This window comes from Sorex araneus, chromosome 2, assembly GCF_027595985.1.
Source record: "Sorex araneus isolate mSorAra2 chromosome 2, mSorAra2.pri, whole genome shotgun sequence".
NCBI classification, from domain to species: Eukaryota; Metazoa; Chordata; class Mammalia; order Eulipotyphla; family Soricidae; genus Sorex; species Sorex araneus.
In genome coordinates, this window is record NC_073303.1 from 369,540,428 (window position 1) to 369,557,523 (window position 17,096).

At 51.2% G+C, this 17,096-nt stretch overlaps 1 protein-coding gene across 1 annotated transcript in view; it reads left to right on the plus strand.

The window, feature by feature from the left end:
• Positions 1-17,096, plus strand: part of PHLPP1 (PH domain and leucine rich repeat protein phosphatase 1) — a 218,339-nt gene that overhangs the window by 185,559 nt on the left and 15,684 nt on the right. The window contains 2 exon segments of the mRNA XM_055124878.1: positions 3,693-3,893; positions 5,141-5,303. Coding sequence (XP_054980853.1) covers positions 3,693-3,893; positions 5,141-5,303 — 364 coding nt within the window.

The following is a 17,096-nucleotide window of genomic DNA, read 5'->3' on the forward strand; positions in this document are numbered from 1 at the left end:
ACTTTTCCCCTTTTTTTTAATTAATTAATTTTTTTTTAATTGAATCACTGTGAGATACAGTTACAAAGCTTTCATGTTTGAGTTTCGGTCATACAGTGATCAAATACCCATCCCTCTGCCAGTGTACATTCTCCACCACCAAAATCTCTGGTTCCCCCCCCCACCATCCCAACCCTTCCCCTGCCTGTGTGGCAGACAACTTCCACAATGCTCTCTACTTTGATTGCACTCAATATTTTGACACCAATCCCACCATTAATATTTGGAATTTTCCCACCACCTCTCAAACCTGCCGAAAAGGCAATGCTAGACAATTCGTTTTGTATTGCTTGTTATGAATAGCATATAATGCTCTGGAATTCTAAAATAATGTTCCTGGAATTCTAAAATTTTAATAATTAGGGTCTGGAGAGATCTCTGTGGTGAGCTGCTTGTTCCAAGATGCTTCTGTGTGTCTCTGGACGTGGCTGTTTAGGAGCTTACTAGGTAGCCAGGGCAGCTCCTGGGCGTCATCTCAGAGTTCCAGTAGGGCGAGGGGAAGGAGAGGGACAGGCTCCTCCCTGCCCAGTGAGGCCTGGTGTGTGCCACTATGGCCCCGCATACCTGGGCGGGATCTCGGGATTTGAGCTTTGGGTGCGTTTTGAAGGGAGCAGATTCAGACGCCCACCCTGTGACTCTGTCCAACTGTTTTCCATCCCTGAGAATGTTTGCAGCATTTAAGTGGTTGCTGGTCCGGGTGGAAGGGTTCCACTCACACCACAAGATCAGTTTCTTTTGTCTCCTGAAACATTCCAAGCTGAGGACCAAGAGTTTCTTTCTTTCTTTCTTTCTTTCTTTCTTTCTTTCTTTCTTTCTTTCTTTCTTTCTTTCTTTCTTTCTTTCTTTCTTTCTTTCTTTCTTTCTTTCTTCCTCCTTTCCTTCCTTTCTCCCTCCCTTCCTCCCTCCCTCCCTCCCTCCCTCCCTCCCTCCCTCCCTCCCTCCCTCTCTCCCTCTCCTTCCTTCCTCCCTCCCTGCCTCCCTCCCTGCCTCCCTTCCTCCCTCCCTTCCTTCCTTCCTTCCTTCCTTCCTTCCTTCCTTCCTTCCTTCCTTCCTTCCTTCCTTCCTTCCTTCCTTCCTTCCTTTCTTCCTTTCTTTCTTTCTTCGTCACACCCGGTGATGCACAGGGGTCACTCCTGGCTCTGCACTCAGGAATTACCCCTGGTGGTGCTCAGGGGCCCATATGGGATGTTGGGAATCGAACCTGGGTTGGCCGCGTGCAAGGCAAACACCCTGCCCGCTGTGCTATCACTCCAGCCTTGAGTTTTGTTTCGTTTTTTTTTTTTTTTGTAAAGGGATGAGTATTGAACTTAAGTTTCCCAGGACCATTCTCAGAAATCTTTTTTTTTGTTGTTTGTTTGTTTTCAGGTCATACCCGGCAATGCACAGGGGTTACTCCTGGCTCTGCACTCAGGAATCACCCCTGGCGGTGCTCAGGGGACCATATGGGATGCTGGGAATCAAACCCGGGTTGGCTGTGTGCAAGGCAAACGCCCTCCCCGCTGTGCTATCGCTCTAGCTCAATTCTCAGAAATTTTGATTCCGCTCTTTCCCTTTTTTGGCTGCTTGCCGAGATGACTGGTGTCTGGTCAGTTTTCGGGGGTTCGGAGGGAGTCTCTCTCGGCCCACCTGTGTTGTCTCCCTGCAGCTTCGGTTGCTGGAAGGCGGACTCAGGCTGTCTCTGTCCCTTTATTCCTCCCAAGGAGTGCTGTCAGCGCAGGCAGCCTCCCCTCGTCTTCCTGGAGCTCGTGCTCTCCCTTCGTGAGTCAGGGGTGGGCAGCCCTCGCCGTGGCTCTCTGAGGAGCAAAGCCTGGCCAGCCCATTCTCCTCTCGAAGCAACAGTCTGTCGTTTCTGCCCTCCCCGTCTGCGCACGCTCCTGGGTTCATTCCTCTCCCGCCCCTCGGCTGTCTTCGTGTTTCCTCGAGAATTGGATTGTAATGAGCTTGTCAATCTCCCAGCCAACCCCGGTTCATGATGTTGCAGGGAAAGAGATTTCAAGTTTCTCTAATTATACACAAAGAAATTCCTCACAGAGTACTTAAAACAGGTGACATGAGGAAACAGTCATAAAAATAAAGGATGATGGTGCCCAAACCGATTTCCTTCCTAGTTCCAAACCATTTCAGGAGCTGTATGTAATGCCCTTGATTTTCTTCTCAGCACACGCGACTGTAATTTCCCATGACTATTTATGGTCTTACAGCTCTTTTCTAACTTCCTTTTTTTTTTTTTTAAATGTCAACGGAATACGTGTTTCTTTAATGGAAAATGTTCTATTTTAGGAAAGCACTTTTCCTCAGATAGTAGTGGGGGGTGTATAAATAAGTATGGGGGGGCGGGGTAGCAGGATTGAGGAGTACTGAATTAGTGGATTGAGAGCCTGAAATGACAATTCTAGTGATAATTCCTGACTATCATTATCTTTTAGTTCCAAATTAAAACTGACTTGTACCCGGCATTCTATATTCTTTCTTTATAAGAAACACTTTATTATCTGTTTCTTATGTGTACCCTAATAACTCTGGCCTGAATGCAGAAAGTTTTGGACTTGGGGGATTTGGAAATCAAAGAAAATCAGTTCATTACCGGGGCCTTTCCAGGTGTGGAGAAAAGGCAGCTCTGACGTTGCTAATTTAGACTTGAGCCGTTGGGGACCACTCGGTGTTTCGGTTGCTGTAATGTCACGGTGTAACACACAGTAGACATCTGCTGAGATGCCGGAGGTTGGTCCCTCTGATTCACACACTGCCTCCCTCCCCTCCGCTCCCCTCCAGTCTCTCCCTTCCCTCCTCCCACCTCCTCCCCTGTGAATTGGAACCTGATTGCAGATCACAGCAGGATTCCCTTTCAGTTTTCCAGCCTTTCGGATTTATTTGTTTATTTATTTATTTATTTACAGTTACACCAAAAGTGTGGAAGGATTACAGGGATTTTTGACAGTCTCATTTGCCTGTAGTGTAAAAGCAAAATATATTTTATTCATTGACCCTGCAGTCCTTTGAATGGCTAGTAACATACATGTCTTGTTTTCATTTTTAATGTAAGAATTTTCAGAGTTTAATATAAATACAGAAAAGGAGCCAAGTTTTAAGTGTAGCACTTGTGAATTTTCTCAGAGTCTAGATCAAAGCCGGCGCACCGTCACGTCCCTCTTCCAGTGTCGTGGATCCGCCCTTTCTCAGTTCTGTGCGTGTGGAGTTCAGTCCCACTCCTCAGGGCCTGCTGCTGGGCTTCTCTCACCCAGTACTTGTTCGGTTCACTCTGTTAGTGAATGTGGATGTGGTTCTTCATTTTCACTGCTGTATAGTATTTCTTCATTACAAGACGGACCAGACTAGCTCCTGCCACTCTAGACATATGCCAGGCCTTTGGATGTTACACCAGAAAGGATTTAGTTGCGTTGTGATCTCATGCCCGTTTGTTTCATCAAACTTAAGAGCTTTCAAAATGACTTTTAAAATTACCTTTATGGTTCCATAAAATTTGAGATCTATCTCTTGGTAAGGAGCACGCCGACAAATTTGGTCTGAGTGCTCCTCCCGGATGGCAGAGTCAGGCTGGAGCCTGGGAGAAGGCCAGATTGCAGGACTCCGTGGGGGCCTCAGCACTCAAGTCCGGCCTGACCAGCAGGGTTGTGCCGGGTTTGTCGTTGCAGTCTGAGATTCCTGAACGCCTCGGCCAACAAGCTGGAGACCCTTCCCCCAGCCACGCTCTCGGAAGAGACGGGCAGCATCCTGCAGGAGTTATACCTGACCAACAACCACCTGACAGACAAGTGCGTGCCCTTGCTCACGGGCCACCCCCACCTGAAGATCCTGCACATGGCCTTCAACCGCCTCCACAGCTTCCCCGCCAGGTGAGGCGCCGGGCGTGGGCGGGCGGTTATTCTCAGCTAGAAGCACCTTTCCCCTGAGGCAGGGTGTGTCCGTCCCCCGACACAGATTTACCCGGGGCCACACGCAGTGGGATAGTCTGAGATCTAAAGTCATTAGTTACCCGGAGGAAAACGTTAGGTATCACTAAAGATCTGGAAGCTGTGTTGGCTTGCTGGTGTGTCCCATTTGTTTTTCTTTGAGGGGGGGTTGGCACCCAAGGGTGCTTAGGGCTGCTTCCAGCTTGGTCCTGGGGGCTCCATCCTGGGGGTGTTGGAGGGCGCCCTCGCGGTGCCTCGCGTCAGACCCAGCGCCCCCCCGCCCGCCTGTACGGGCCTCTGCGCAGCCATAGAAACGGCAGCTCCTGAGAACTTACGGATCGGGAAAGGTTCTATTTTTAATTGTGTTTAAATCTTTTGTGTGGGGGAGTACTGCACGGCCTTGAGCTAAATCTGCGCGGGGTTTGCGCCAGTTCTGTGTCACGGGCGTTTGTCCTCCTCACGAAGGTCAGCACTGAGAAGCCCCAGGAAGAAGGTCCGCAGCACGGTGACCCCGCAGCCCACAGAGTTGGCCCAGTTTTCTGCCTTGGAAACTTATTTCCTGTTTCTGTTTCGCTCGGGGGCCGGGAGTTCCCCTGGTTACTGGAGGCTCTGCACTCAGGAGTCACTCCTGGCGGCTCAAGGGACCGTGCGGGATGCCGGGCCCCAGGCTGGGCTGGTTGCGGGCAGGGCGGGGCCATTCCCAGTACTAGCTCTCCGGCCCCATTGCTCTGGGCTGGTTAGCTTCTTGTCTTATCAACCTGAAGAGTAGTGGTTAATGGTATTCATTCTGTAGTAGGAAAGATATTTATTTACTTTTAAATTAGCTTATTTATTTCTGCCTTTTGAGTCACATCCAGCGATGCTCAGGGGTCACTCCTGGCTCTGCACTCAGGAATGACTCCTGGCGGTGCTCAGGGACCGTCTGCAAGTGCCAGGCAAAGGCCCTACCTACTGTACTATCGCTCCAGCCCCAGGAAGGAGATTTATATACTCAGATAGTTTTTTTTAAAAAAAAAAAAAAGTGAAATGTCGAGTTAAAATGATTACTACAAAAAAATCTCTAAACAAACACAGTAAATTTCCCTTTGGAGTTTCATAGTGTATTATTTTCTTTAATATTGCTTTATAATTATTTTATGATCATCACCCCCCATAACACACAAATCATTAATTAATTAATTAATTAATAGCAAAATGGCCAAGCTGGAGGAGCTGGAGGAGATCGATGTCAGCGGGAACAAGCTGAAGGCCATCCCGACCACCATCATGAACTGCAGGCGCATGCACACGGTCATAGCTCACTCCAACTGCATCGAGGTCTTCCCGGAAGTGATGCAGCTCCCGGAGATCAAGGTAAAGGGTTCGCTTCCAGGAGAAGGAGAAGAAAGCGTTTTCTCTCTAGCGCGTTAATTCAGGGCGCTTGCACCTCGCTCCCTTCTTCCTCAATACCAAGCTAGACTCTTAGGCCGGCAGAGAATGGGGGTGGGGGCGGGGGCGGCATCCTGGAGTAAGGAGCCCAGTAAATCCAGCAGAGAGCACTGGACTCCGAGTGGAGCGAACCGTGTTCTGCGTTTTCACCCCAACGAACTCTGTGGCAGGAGGCTGCGCACATCCACCCAGCTCTGAGCCGTGTGTGCCGTGACACCTGTTCCCTCCGGGGTGGCTGTGAGCCCAGAGACTGGAGGAGAGGTGACTGCAGTCTGCAGGATTCCCTAATAGCAGCCTCCAGCCTTCCGCCCCAGCCTCTTCATTAAATAGCGTCCAGCGGCGGAGCGCGCTTCACAATCGCCGGCCTAGACACACCATCATTGCGATCGCCAAGCCTTCGCTCCAGCCAGTGAAATGGGCAGAGCTTCTCTGGTTCCCATTTCATAGGTGGAAAAACTGAGGTGCTGAACATGAAGTCCGGATGGCAGAAACAAGCTGCAGTTTCTGACTCCTGTCGGGGTGGGGGCAGGGTGGGGTGGTTGACAGGCTGACAGCGAATCACTGGGTGAAAGCCAGCTAACCACTTTCTTATTCATGGGTTCTGGGTGCAAAAGCAGGAAGTTCTTTCTCTGCAATATACCTTTTCATTTGTATTAAATGCTTAGATTTGTTCATTTTGGGTTTAATTAGAAAATAGCTGGAGTGCTTATAAACTAGGAGCACAGTCTGGTCTAGAAAGGAGCAAGATCACCCTCCTCCGCCATTTTTTGCTTTTCCGGCACCTTTTTTTTTTTTTCTTTTTGGGTCACACCTGGCGATGCACAGGGGTTACTCCTGGCTCTGCACTCAGGAATTACTCCTGGCATTGCTTGGGGGACCATATGGGATGCCGGGGATTGAACCCAGGTCAGCCGCTTGCAAGGCAAACGCCCTCCCCGCTGTGCTATCGCTCCGCCCCTGGGCACCTTCTGAGAGAAACTCCTTTAGCAGGTTAAGAAATGGTAAAGATATTTGGAGATCCTTTCAGTAGCTTGCTTGCATTTTCACAGTGATCTCCCGACACTTGTGTGGTCACGGTGTGATGAATGCTTTGCCTGTGAGTCTGCAGTCACCCTCTGTGTCAGCGGGGCATTTCCGAGACTGTGTTGCACGTTTGAAGGAATGCTGCCCCTTCGCTGTCTGTGCGGCACCTTTCAGGCGGTTAGAGAGACGCCACAGACTTAGACCCGGATCCCGGCTAATGGTCACTGAACATCTCCCCCCACCCCCCATTTCCTTAGGCGGCAGGAGGGGGATGGTACTAGTTCCTTCCTAGGCTTGTCGTGAGGCGAAAATTAAAATTCTGCACATAAGCCGTTGGAAGTGAGCGTGGCCCCCAGTGAGAACGCCACAGAGCTGAGCTGCGTCCTCCCTCTGGTTCCGCTGCCGTGATGAGCGCGGGGAGCGACTGTTTTCCTGATGGTCAGTAAAATCCAGGAAACCCCTTGGCCTGGCAGAAGCTTCTTAGCCCCGATGAAGCGGCCGGCTGGGCAGTGTCTCGCCTGCCCCGTGCTGGGCACAGGGCCGGGACAGGTCCCCCGCCCTGAGCTCCCGGCTGCTGTTTCGGCTTTCGGTGTAACGGGGCTCTTCCTTCCACACCGGGCGTATCTACGTACCCCTGGGAAGTCCGAGTGGAGGAGATGGACAGGGAAGCTTCTCAGGTTTGGCCCATTCGCCAGAACATGGATCTTGCTGTGTGAGAAACAGACTCTCTCCCGGAACCCACCCTTGACCCCTGGGCTCTGTGCTCGGCCTCCCTCTTGCTGGCTTCTTTCCTGTTGGCCTTTCTCTGTTCTCAGCTTGACAGTTTCTCTTCGAGTTTCACCCCTGGCTTGGGGGCTTGCAGAGGGGTGCCATGCCTGTGTGCCTGCGCTGTTTGGGGGCCGCACCTGACAGCCTCGCCGTGTTCCGGGACCATGTGATGTGGGAGTCAAACCCAGGAGCCCGCAGCGAGCATACTCCAGCCTTTGGCGCCCTCTCTGGGCTTGATGTTTCAGAGCGGCTCCCCGTCTTCCGTCCCCGACTCCTGTGTCCGCGCTCCTCAATCTCAGTGTTTTCGTTACCAGCGTTCGGTATTTCCTACCCATCTCCCCCAGTTCCAGTAGATAAGGATTGTATTGGCTCTTTTCTGGGGTGGACTGGAGCGAGAGCACAGCGGGTAGGGCGTTTGCCTTGCATGCGGCCGACCCGGGTTTGATTCTTCCATCCCTCTGGGAGAGCCCAGCAAGCAACCGAGAGTATCCCACCTGCACGGCAGAGCTTGGCAAACTACCCGTGGCATATTCGATATGCCAAAAACAGTAACAACAAGTCTCACCATGGAGACGTTACTGGTGCCCACTTGAGCAAATCAATGAGCAACGGGACAACAGTGACAGTGACTTTTCTGGGGTGGAGGAGGGTGAACAATATAAAGCTCCTTTTACGAACTAACGTGTAAATGCTGAGTCCTGGCTAGAATATTCTTGATGGTTTAGACTTAGATATGAAATTGTTGGTGGGGAGGTTTGTGTCACACGTGGCTGTGCTCAGGGCTCCCTACTGGCTCTGTGGCCGGCGATCCCTCTGGGCAGTGCTCAGGGGCCAAACCTGAGTGGTCTATATGCAGAGCAAGCGCCTCGTCCCTTGTACTGCCTCTTGGGTCCCATATAAGCCTGTTTTCAGTTGTGGTATTGGTACTTCGACACATCTAAGCCAGCAGATGACTCCTGGTGCCTCAAATGATAAATATGCCTGTGGAAGTTGTTACTGAGAACTGAGTCCCAAAACGTGAGTTTTAGACTCATTTTTACTGAAGTACAAGGAGTCACATAGATGCGTCCATCATTCCAACGCCCATCACTCCCGCCTGCCGCCGTCCTGTCCCGGGGCCCCCAGCTGCCCACTCACCCCCGCGGGCAGCTCAGTTCTCTGCCAGAGTCTCAGGGGCCAGTGACTGGCCTCAGGGGCCAGAGCGGTTGAACAGGCAGGGCCTCTGCCGGGCAGCGCCAGTGGCTTCCCCTTACTACCTACAGCCTGTTTTTATTTTATTTATGTATTTTGTTTGTTTTGTTTTGTTTGGGAGCCTTACCTGGCAGTGCTCAGGGGTTACTCCTAGCTCTGCACTCAGGGATCACTCCTGGTAGGCTCGGGGGACCATGTAGGGTGCCAGGGATTGAACCCTGGTTGGCTGTGTGCAGGCAAGTGCCCCACTCGCTGGACTGTCACTCCAGCCCTACTTTATGTTTTAGGAATTTTTGTTTATTTATAAATAAATCAGTGGCAGTGCTTGGGGCTTACTCCTCACTCAGCACTTGGGGTTCGCTCCTGGTGGTGCTCAGGGGGCCCTGTGAGCTGCCGAGGAGCAGACCCAGGTTGGCCAGCTGCAAGGTAGATGCCCTCCCTGCTGCACCGTCCATCACTCCGGCCCCCTAGAGCGTGTTTTAGTGTTCTCAGGTAGAAATGCTCGAGCCTCTGTTAAATTTTGGAGTTAGTTATAGGTTACATTCACAGTGCTTCTTTAAAATAATAATTATAAAGCATTTCATAAGAGGTAATGAGATCATGGCCATTAAAAACTTAGCAGATAGCTTAATTTAAAGAGGGTTAGGATCATGTATATTTAACTAGCTCATTGTCGACAAAGAGCCTCTTAAGACATTAAAGAAAAAGGGGCCGGAGCAATAGTACAGCAGGGAGAGAATTTGCCTTAAATGGGCTGACCCAGGTTTGATCCCTGGCATCCCATGTGGTCCCCCAAGCACCACCAGTCATAATTCCTGAGTGCAGAGCCAGGAGTAACCTCTGAGCGTCACCGGCTGTGACCCCCGCCACGTCCCACCCCCGTATTAAAAAAAAAAAAAGACATTATATAGATAAATCCTTATAACTTTGTTATCAAAGCTTTAAAGCCAATTATTATTTAAAAGAATAAGCAAGTCCCCTTACTGAAACACATAAAGCTATAGATGCTGCAGTGTATTTCTTAACTTGTTTATGTGTCTCTGTCTTTTCCCCCACGACGTGACACCTAGTGGCATCCAGAGCTCCTGTGTTGGACAGGAAGGTGGAGCAACATGAAGTATACTTTTCAGAGATTTTTATTTAGAAATAAATTATAAAAATGATATCAATTATATTATAAATGAATTTATAGATAAATAAATTTTATCTATATTTGTTTATTTGTAAATAAGCGAGCCCTGGTTGGCCCAGAGTCCGATGCTTTTGTTTCTTCTTATCCATCTCCACCGTTGTTGAGCTTCCAGCAACCTCTTGTCCCCGGTGCTGTACCTCTGCAGGGGGCGTAGTCCGTCTGCTTCCAGAATGGGTGGGAGACAGGCAAACTCACAGGCGGCTCGAGAGGAAGGCGTCACCCAGAGCCCCCGCGTGTGTGGGGCTGATGAATCCTGCAGGAGGGAGCCGGGGACGCAGCACTCGGTTCAGGCATCCGTCCAGCGAGTCCCTCAGCGGCCGCCGCAGCGCCAGCGGGAGGCCGTCACAACAATCCCAGCTTCCCGTCGGCCGTTTCCATCCAGTGACTCGGTTGAACGTGTTGAGCCCCGCACATTCTCGGAGAACCGCACCCAGCGGTGCTTAGGCTCCCCCTGCCTTACTGCTCGGGGTTCATCCCAGCACGCTCGGACAGTGCAGTGCTGGGGAGAGAACGGGGCTCCTGTGTGCGGAACACCCGCTCCCGCCCCTGGGTTCGAGTTCACGCGTAGGAGAAGTGTTTGCCATTATGGTGAAAAAAAATTTTCACTTAACACCCTGTAGACAACTTCTTTATCAACCTTTCCCTGTTCCTGTGGCGTCTTGTTTTCTGTGTGGCTCTACTTTTTGTGCGAACGTATTTCTGTGAAGAGCATCTTTTTAAACGTTTTAAGAACTCTTCAGAAGAGCTGTTTCTTGTGTGTGCTGTGCAGCATCAAACTCGTCAGGATCCGCTGGGTCAGGGTGTCTCTAGGATCCTGTCATTCCCCTTGGGCAGTGGGATAAAGTATTTCTGCTGTGTCACACTCCTGAGAACAATAGCCACAGGAAAGCGACCATCCCTGGGCGTCCAGCCCGGCGTGTTGTTCCTCGGGTGAGGAGAGAAAGAGATGCGCTCCTAGGCCCACGAGGAGCAGGACCAAAGCGCGGGGTCAGCGTGGGGGAGAGAAAAGGCTTCACTTCTGCGAATACAGGAATGAAAATGGAGACATTTAAGCGACCAGTTTGCCTCAGAAATTTCCAACGTCATCTAGGTCCCAGCCCGGTACAAGCCCAGGGTCCAGCGTCGGTCATCACCGCGGTTCTTGGATGAGGACAGACAGTGTTTCCTGGAGGGGCCAGGCCAGCCCCAGGGCAGGAGCCCAGGCCCGGCTACTCGGGAGGCTGTGGGGCCCCTGCAGGCAGGGCCCAGCTGAGTGGATCTGTCGGGAATGGCCCTGGGCATCCTGAGAACTTGAGGGCCAGCCCTGTCCCCGCCCCCAGAAGGGGCCCTTGGAGAGGCCCCAGGAGACCGGGAGTGACCCCAGAGGCAGGCAGAGGGTGTGGTGGTGACAGTGACGTCACCATCCTGCCCCTGAAGCTGCGTCATCCCACGGGACACCGAGACGGCTCAGACTCGCAGGAATCCGGGCCACAGCCTAAGCTCACCGGGGGAGAGGCTTTGGGCGCCTTTCTCGTGACCGTTCCATGCAGCTCTCCCTGATGTCATTGCTGCTGTTGCTCTTGCTGTGAAATCAGAGGTTGCTCCTCTCCGTAACCTCGAACAGAACGGGAATTCCCAGGAGCGTGGGCGGGTGCCTGGCACTGGCCACTCACCCCTGAGTCCCTCGGGCACACACACGAGGCCCAGAGAGGTTGCAGGGGGCTTATGGCTCTCGCCTTGAGGGCAGCCTGCACTGCGTAGACCCCGGAATACTCGTAGGTGTGGCCCCAGCCCTGCCGCAGGGCTGAGAGGGACCGTCAGCTCCCGAGCACTGCTTTGGGTACCCCAGTGGGAGCCCCCTCCCGCCCCAAGGAAGGAAGGATGCTTCAGAGGACTAGCACAGGGGCTCGAGAGAGGCTTTGCAAGGTGTCGCAGTCCCTTGGGGCTGGCAGGCTCAGTTGACGTTTGCGGTTTGCTCAGCCAGTGACGTGACGGATAATACATAACACACTGCTACGAAAACTGATACTCGGTCGACTGTTTCTTCAGCCCTGCCTGTGAGCGAAGCATCCTTGTAAAGATAGGTAAGCTTTAGTGACAGTAGGCTGTGCCACCGTCCTTCATCCTCGATGCTCCGGCTAGTCTTCCATGCCCTCGTCCAAATGTACCTGCACTAGTTTTCCTCAGTCTTGAGTCCTGTTTCAACCATGCCGTGAACTTTATTTCAGTTTGATATATTTGTTTGTTTGTTTGTTTGTTTGTTTGGGCGCTACACCCAGCTGTGCTTGGGGCGTTCTCCTGGCTCTGTGCTCAGAGGTCACCCCCGGCAGGGCCCGGGTGGCCGCATGCAGTGCTGGGGGTTTGAACAGGGCTGTCTACATGTAAGGCAGGCCCCTTAACCATGGCGCTATTTCCCCAGCTCTGTTTCATGTTTTCTACCAGAATTTTGTATTATAGTGGAACAGTTTTTCTCAGCTATGTCCTAGAATGGACCTTAAGGAAAGGGAATTTTTTTCCTTACTAATTCAGACTTAATGTTTTGTTTGACCAATGTAGTTTCAAGAAAGTTGTAGTGCTCTCAGCCAGGGATATAGCTTACAAAGATTGTGTTGGTGCTACTTTTTCTTTCCAGTCTCACCCCAACGTTTTTCTATTTCCTCAGTGGTAACCATTCCAGGTATGTTTGTCGAGTCTCTCAATAGTTACCCAGCACTGAACATTATTCACTGTCACTGTCACTGTCATCCCGTTGCTCATCGATTTGTTCAAGTGGGCACCAGTAACGTCTCTCATTGTGAGACTTATTGTTACTGTTTTTGGCATATCCAATACGCACGGGTAGCTTGCCAGGCTCTACCGCGCGGGCTCGATACTCTCGGTAGCTTGCCGAGCTCTCCAAGAGGGGCGGAGAAATCAAACTCGGGTCGGCTGTGTGAAAGGCGAACGCCCAACCGCTGTGCTATCGCTCCAGCCCAAGGAATAGAAAATAGTGCGTGTAAGTCAAGGGTTCATTATCTACAGTGATGCCACGAGGGCACCAGTTACCAGTGTCCATAATTGCTGTGAACGAGCCTCCTCCACCGTGTAGAGGTTAAAAAGGCTGTTCCTCTCTTTTGCTGCCAGTTAGCAAACTAGTTGCCTTCTTACGGAAAAAATAACCATATTTAAGAGGTCTCCGAGTCCTTGCAGTGCCGCTCACACTAGACTGGAGTTAGTCTCGGCGTGTGTCTCTTGGTGCCCACCCCAGCAGAATTAGCTGCTGAAGCACCTTCTCAAAAGATGCCATCTGGGAAGCGCCTGGTAGTCTCGGTTGTTTGTTCACGCATCCTTCATTGCAGCGTGTGCCGGGCGCCTTCTCCTTGCAGAGTGGCGCACTCAGGAGAGGGAAGGAGGGCAGGGGCAAGCGGAAGAATAAGTAAGCAGAATCCTTGTGGCAGGGGGCGTCTGGTCAAATAGGGGTGCAGCGGAGCCAGCCCGACATGGGTCTTGAAAGCATGAGACGGATGTAGCCGGGGAGAGAAGGGAGCACTGGAAGGCTCCTCCCCGAGCAGCTCATGCTGGGCCCCAGAGGACGGCGAGACATCCAGAATCCAGGGTTTGCCCTCCACATCACTGACCCTAACGTTTGAGGGAGGGAGTGGCAGAAGGCTGGTGAAGGCTGAATGGTGGCCGGGAACAACTATTTTCCCCTGCTGGCTGCATGTAATAACACCTTAACCGTGGGACTATTTTCCCAGCCCTGTTTTGTTTTTCTACAGAACTTTATAATACAGTGAAGTACTTTTCCTCAGCTATGTCCTAGAAAGGGCCTTAGCACGGTAGCACTGTCGTCCCGTTGTTCATCGATTTGCTCGAGCGGGCATCAGTAACATCTCCATTGTGAGACTTGTTACTGTTTTTGGCATATCGAATACGCCACGGGGAGCTTGCCAGGCTCTGCCATGCGGGCGGGATACTCTCAGTAGCTTGCCGAGAGGGCAGAGAAATCGAACCCGGGTCGGCTGCGTGCAAGGCAGACGCCCTACCTGCTATGCTATCACTCCAGAAAGGGTCTTAAGGAAAGGTAATTTTTTTTTCCTTACTGTTTTAATTGAACTTAATGTTCTGTTTGACCAGTATGATTTCAAGGAAATTGTAGTGCGTCCGGCCAGGAATAAAGCACCAGAGAGAATCCCCCGATGGCACTGGGGCTGGAGGGTCAGGGAACGGAGGCTGGAGCAGAGTGAGAGGGCCGCCTCCGGTCCTGGTGGGGGACCCAGGGCCCGGGGGGGGCCATGGAGGGGAGCCGGCTGCAAGAATCCGCACATGAGGACTCAGCAGAGTCCCCGGCCAGCAGCCCCCCTCCCAGACGAGTTGGTGCATCTTCAGGAATCAGCCGCCCAGCAGACCTGGGAGAACATCGGCGCCCCGGGGACCTGCAGAACTCTGGGCTTTAGGCCTCTGAGTCCAATTTCTTCCTTTGTTGCCAATTTGACTAATTCAGTAGCGTTCTAGAGCATCTGCCGCTCTATCTGTACACCCCCCCCTTTCATTCCGAGCCCCCACACCTGTGTCGCCTCTCTCCCCAGCCAGCAGTGTGGAGACCTTCGCTTGCCTCTTCTGTGCTGAGGTGTGCAGTTACCCACGGCACTGCCCCTTACTAAAGGCGCCCGGGCCCCTTTCGTTAAAGCCGCGGTCACGTGCACACGACCATTGTTTCCAACTGGAAAAGCCAAATAAAAAGGAGAGGATCATGTCCCTCTCTCCTTATTTCTCCGTCCTCTGATATTCCTAAGTTCTGTTCGGAGTAGTAATCTTCTCCTTACATTTAATGACTCTACTTACACTCCAATTAGCTTGAAACTCTTAAAGCTGGTATGAATGAAGAGATGGAAAATGGTTGTGATAAGGTAATTTAGGGAAATGTAATAAAATTTTAAGTGTAATGAAACGTTCACTTACGATTTAAAGGTTTTATATTAATAATAAAGCTAAGGGGAATTCATAATGTTAATACTGGTAATAATAGGATGGTAAATTTAGGGTGAATTTCTTTTTTAAATTTTATTTTATTTTGATAAAGTTGTTCACAGTAATTCATTGCATTCAATATTCAACACCAATCTCACCACCATTACACCTTCCCACCACCATTGTGTTCCGTTTTCCCAACCACCACCCGAGCCTGCCCCAATAGCAGGTCCTAAATTATTTTGTGTTGCTTATTACGAATACTTTGATTTAAAAAAATGATCAAAAAGATTCCCTTAAAAGAAAGTGTGTGCAGGGGCTGGAGTGACAGCACAGCGGGGAGGGCGTCTGCCTTGCACGCGGCTGACCCAGGTTCAATTCCCAGCATCCCATAGGGTCCCCCGAGCACTGCCAGGGGTAATTCTTGAGTGCAGAGCCAGGAGTAACCCCTGAGCATCGTCGGGTGTGACCCAAAAAAAGCAAAAAAAAAAAAAAAAGAAAGAAAGTGTGTGCAGATTGTTGTATCTCACCCTGGATCAATTAAGTGCTTGTATGAGAGATTACTAATGTGTTGTTACAGATTAAGCCTACGTGTTAGTATTTTCTTACTGGAGATTGGTTGCCGTCTACTTTACATCCCACCCAGTATGGCGTACTCCTCCTGGAGCATCAGTGGTGTCGCGTATGAGGTCTTGCACGGCCAGGAGTGCAGCCACGCGCTCCAGGAATTCTAAAATTTTGGATGGGGTGATACAACTGGAGTTAAATTTTTTAACTGGGTAATGGCTTGGGTGTCCAGAAGCACCTCTGCAGCTTGTTGATCTCTTTCAAGATTTACTCCTCCCTGGACGTGAGCTTGATGAGCTTGCATGGCGCCAGAGGCAGTCCTTGGGTGTGACTGCCAGCCCGTCTCTCCGAAGAACAAGGGGGTGGGGGTAGGTCGCCCATCCCCAGCTCCAGGGGAGCCTGGAAATGCTGGTCACCAAACTCTTACCTGGTGAGACTCATTCCTGATGGGGCTTGTCCCGAGCCTGTGGAGTCTGGCCGGGAACACGGCAGGGACTGGGTTATGGAGGTTTTCAGCTGCCGGGACTCTGTTTGGGCGGGTGGTGGGTTCACCCTCCCCACCCCGCCCCACCCCAAGTCCCGGGGTGCCCCCGATGAGACTCAGCCTGGCGCAGGGCCTGGAGGCATCTCTCAGTGTAGGATGAATTTCTAAGTCTTTCAGTTCGTGCAGCTTTTTGCAGTGTGCTTGAAATTGACTCCAGTGGAAAATTATTGTTTAAAATTGCAATATGGTTTTATATCGCTGCTGTTAGGACCAGTGAATATGGAACGTTTTGTGTGTGTGTTTGTGTAAACCATTGTTTGAGGTTACTTCAGGATATATATATATATATATATATATATATATATATATATATTTTAAAGAACTTAGATTTCCATTTTACCCGGTTAAATCAAGTTATTAATTTATTAAGTAAAGATATTTTTTGTTTACCTCTAGACACGAAAATTCTTAGTACCAGTTTGCCTTTCAAACTCTTTTAAGTTTTTAAATTTCTTTTTTGTTTTGGTGTTGTGGGGAGCCAGGTGGGTGTTGGGGTCTTGGGCCCCCCGAGCAGTGCTCAGGGGCTCCTCTTAGCTCTGGTTGGGGTGACCTCTGTCCCTTAGGCTCAGGGGACCATGTGCTGTGCCAGGGATCAAACGAGGGGCGCAGGTGGAGTGGCCACATGCGTGGCCAGAAACTCCTGTCGTCTCTCTCCAGCCCGTTTAGGTCGTTTTTAAAAAATCATGAGAAAGTTGGTTTCCTTTTTTAAGTTGTTGTTATTTTATACTGGGCCTAGAACCAAGGGCCTCACATATTCCATCACGGGATCTAGCACTAAAGCGACATTTGAAGTATTTAAAAAATATTATAAGGGGCTGGAGTGATAGCACAGCGGGTAGGGCGTTTGCCTTGCACGCGGCCAACCCGGGTTCGAATCCCAGCATCCCATATGGTCCCCTGAGCACCGCCAGGGGTAATTCCTGAGTGCAGAGCCAGGAGTAACCCCTGTGCATCGCCAGGTGTGACCCAAAAAGCAAAAAATAAAATAAAATAAAATAAAAAATATTATAAGATGCCAGCTCAAGCCACATAATCGGATGCTGTCCAGCGCAGACTGCCCGACCACAAGGTGCATATGGTATCTTCTAGAAAAGGACCCGTTCTCTCCCCCTCTCCTCCCCTCCCCACACCTAGCTTTGCTCCGGGATCACTCCCGGTGGGGACCTGGGGGTCGGGGTCCATGTGGGGTGTGGAGGACAGAGGCAGGGCAGCCGCGTGCTCGGCCCTCGGCGTGCCCTCTGTCCCCTCCTGATCTCTCTTGCTCACCTTGAGGCTCCCGTTGCAGTTCACTGCCCCTTCAAAGTGTAGCCGTTGGGCCGCTCTCACTGGAGCTTGGCGCTGGCTTTGAGGAGAGCAAGCGTTCCTTCTCCCAGACGACAGTTCTTGTTCATCAACTGCCGACCGTTTGGGCGGTGGTTTTCCCGGTGAGCTGAGGCGGGAAAGTCCAGGCGTTGGTGTCCGGTGCCCGAGGGAAGAACCTGTAGTTGACCCAGCCCCTGCTGGC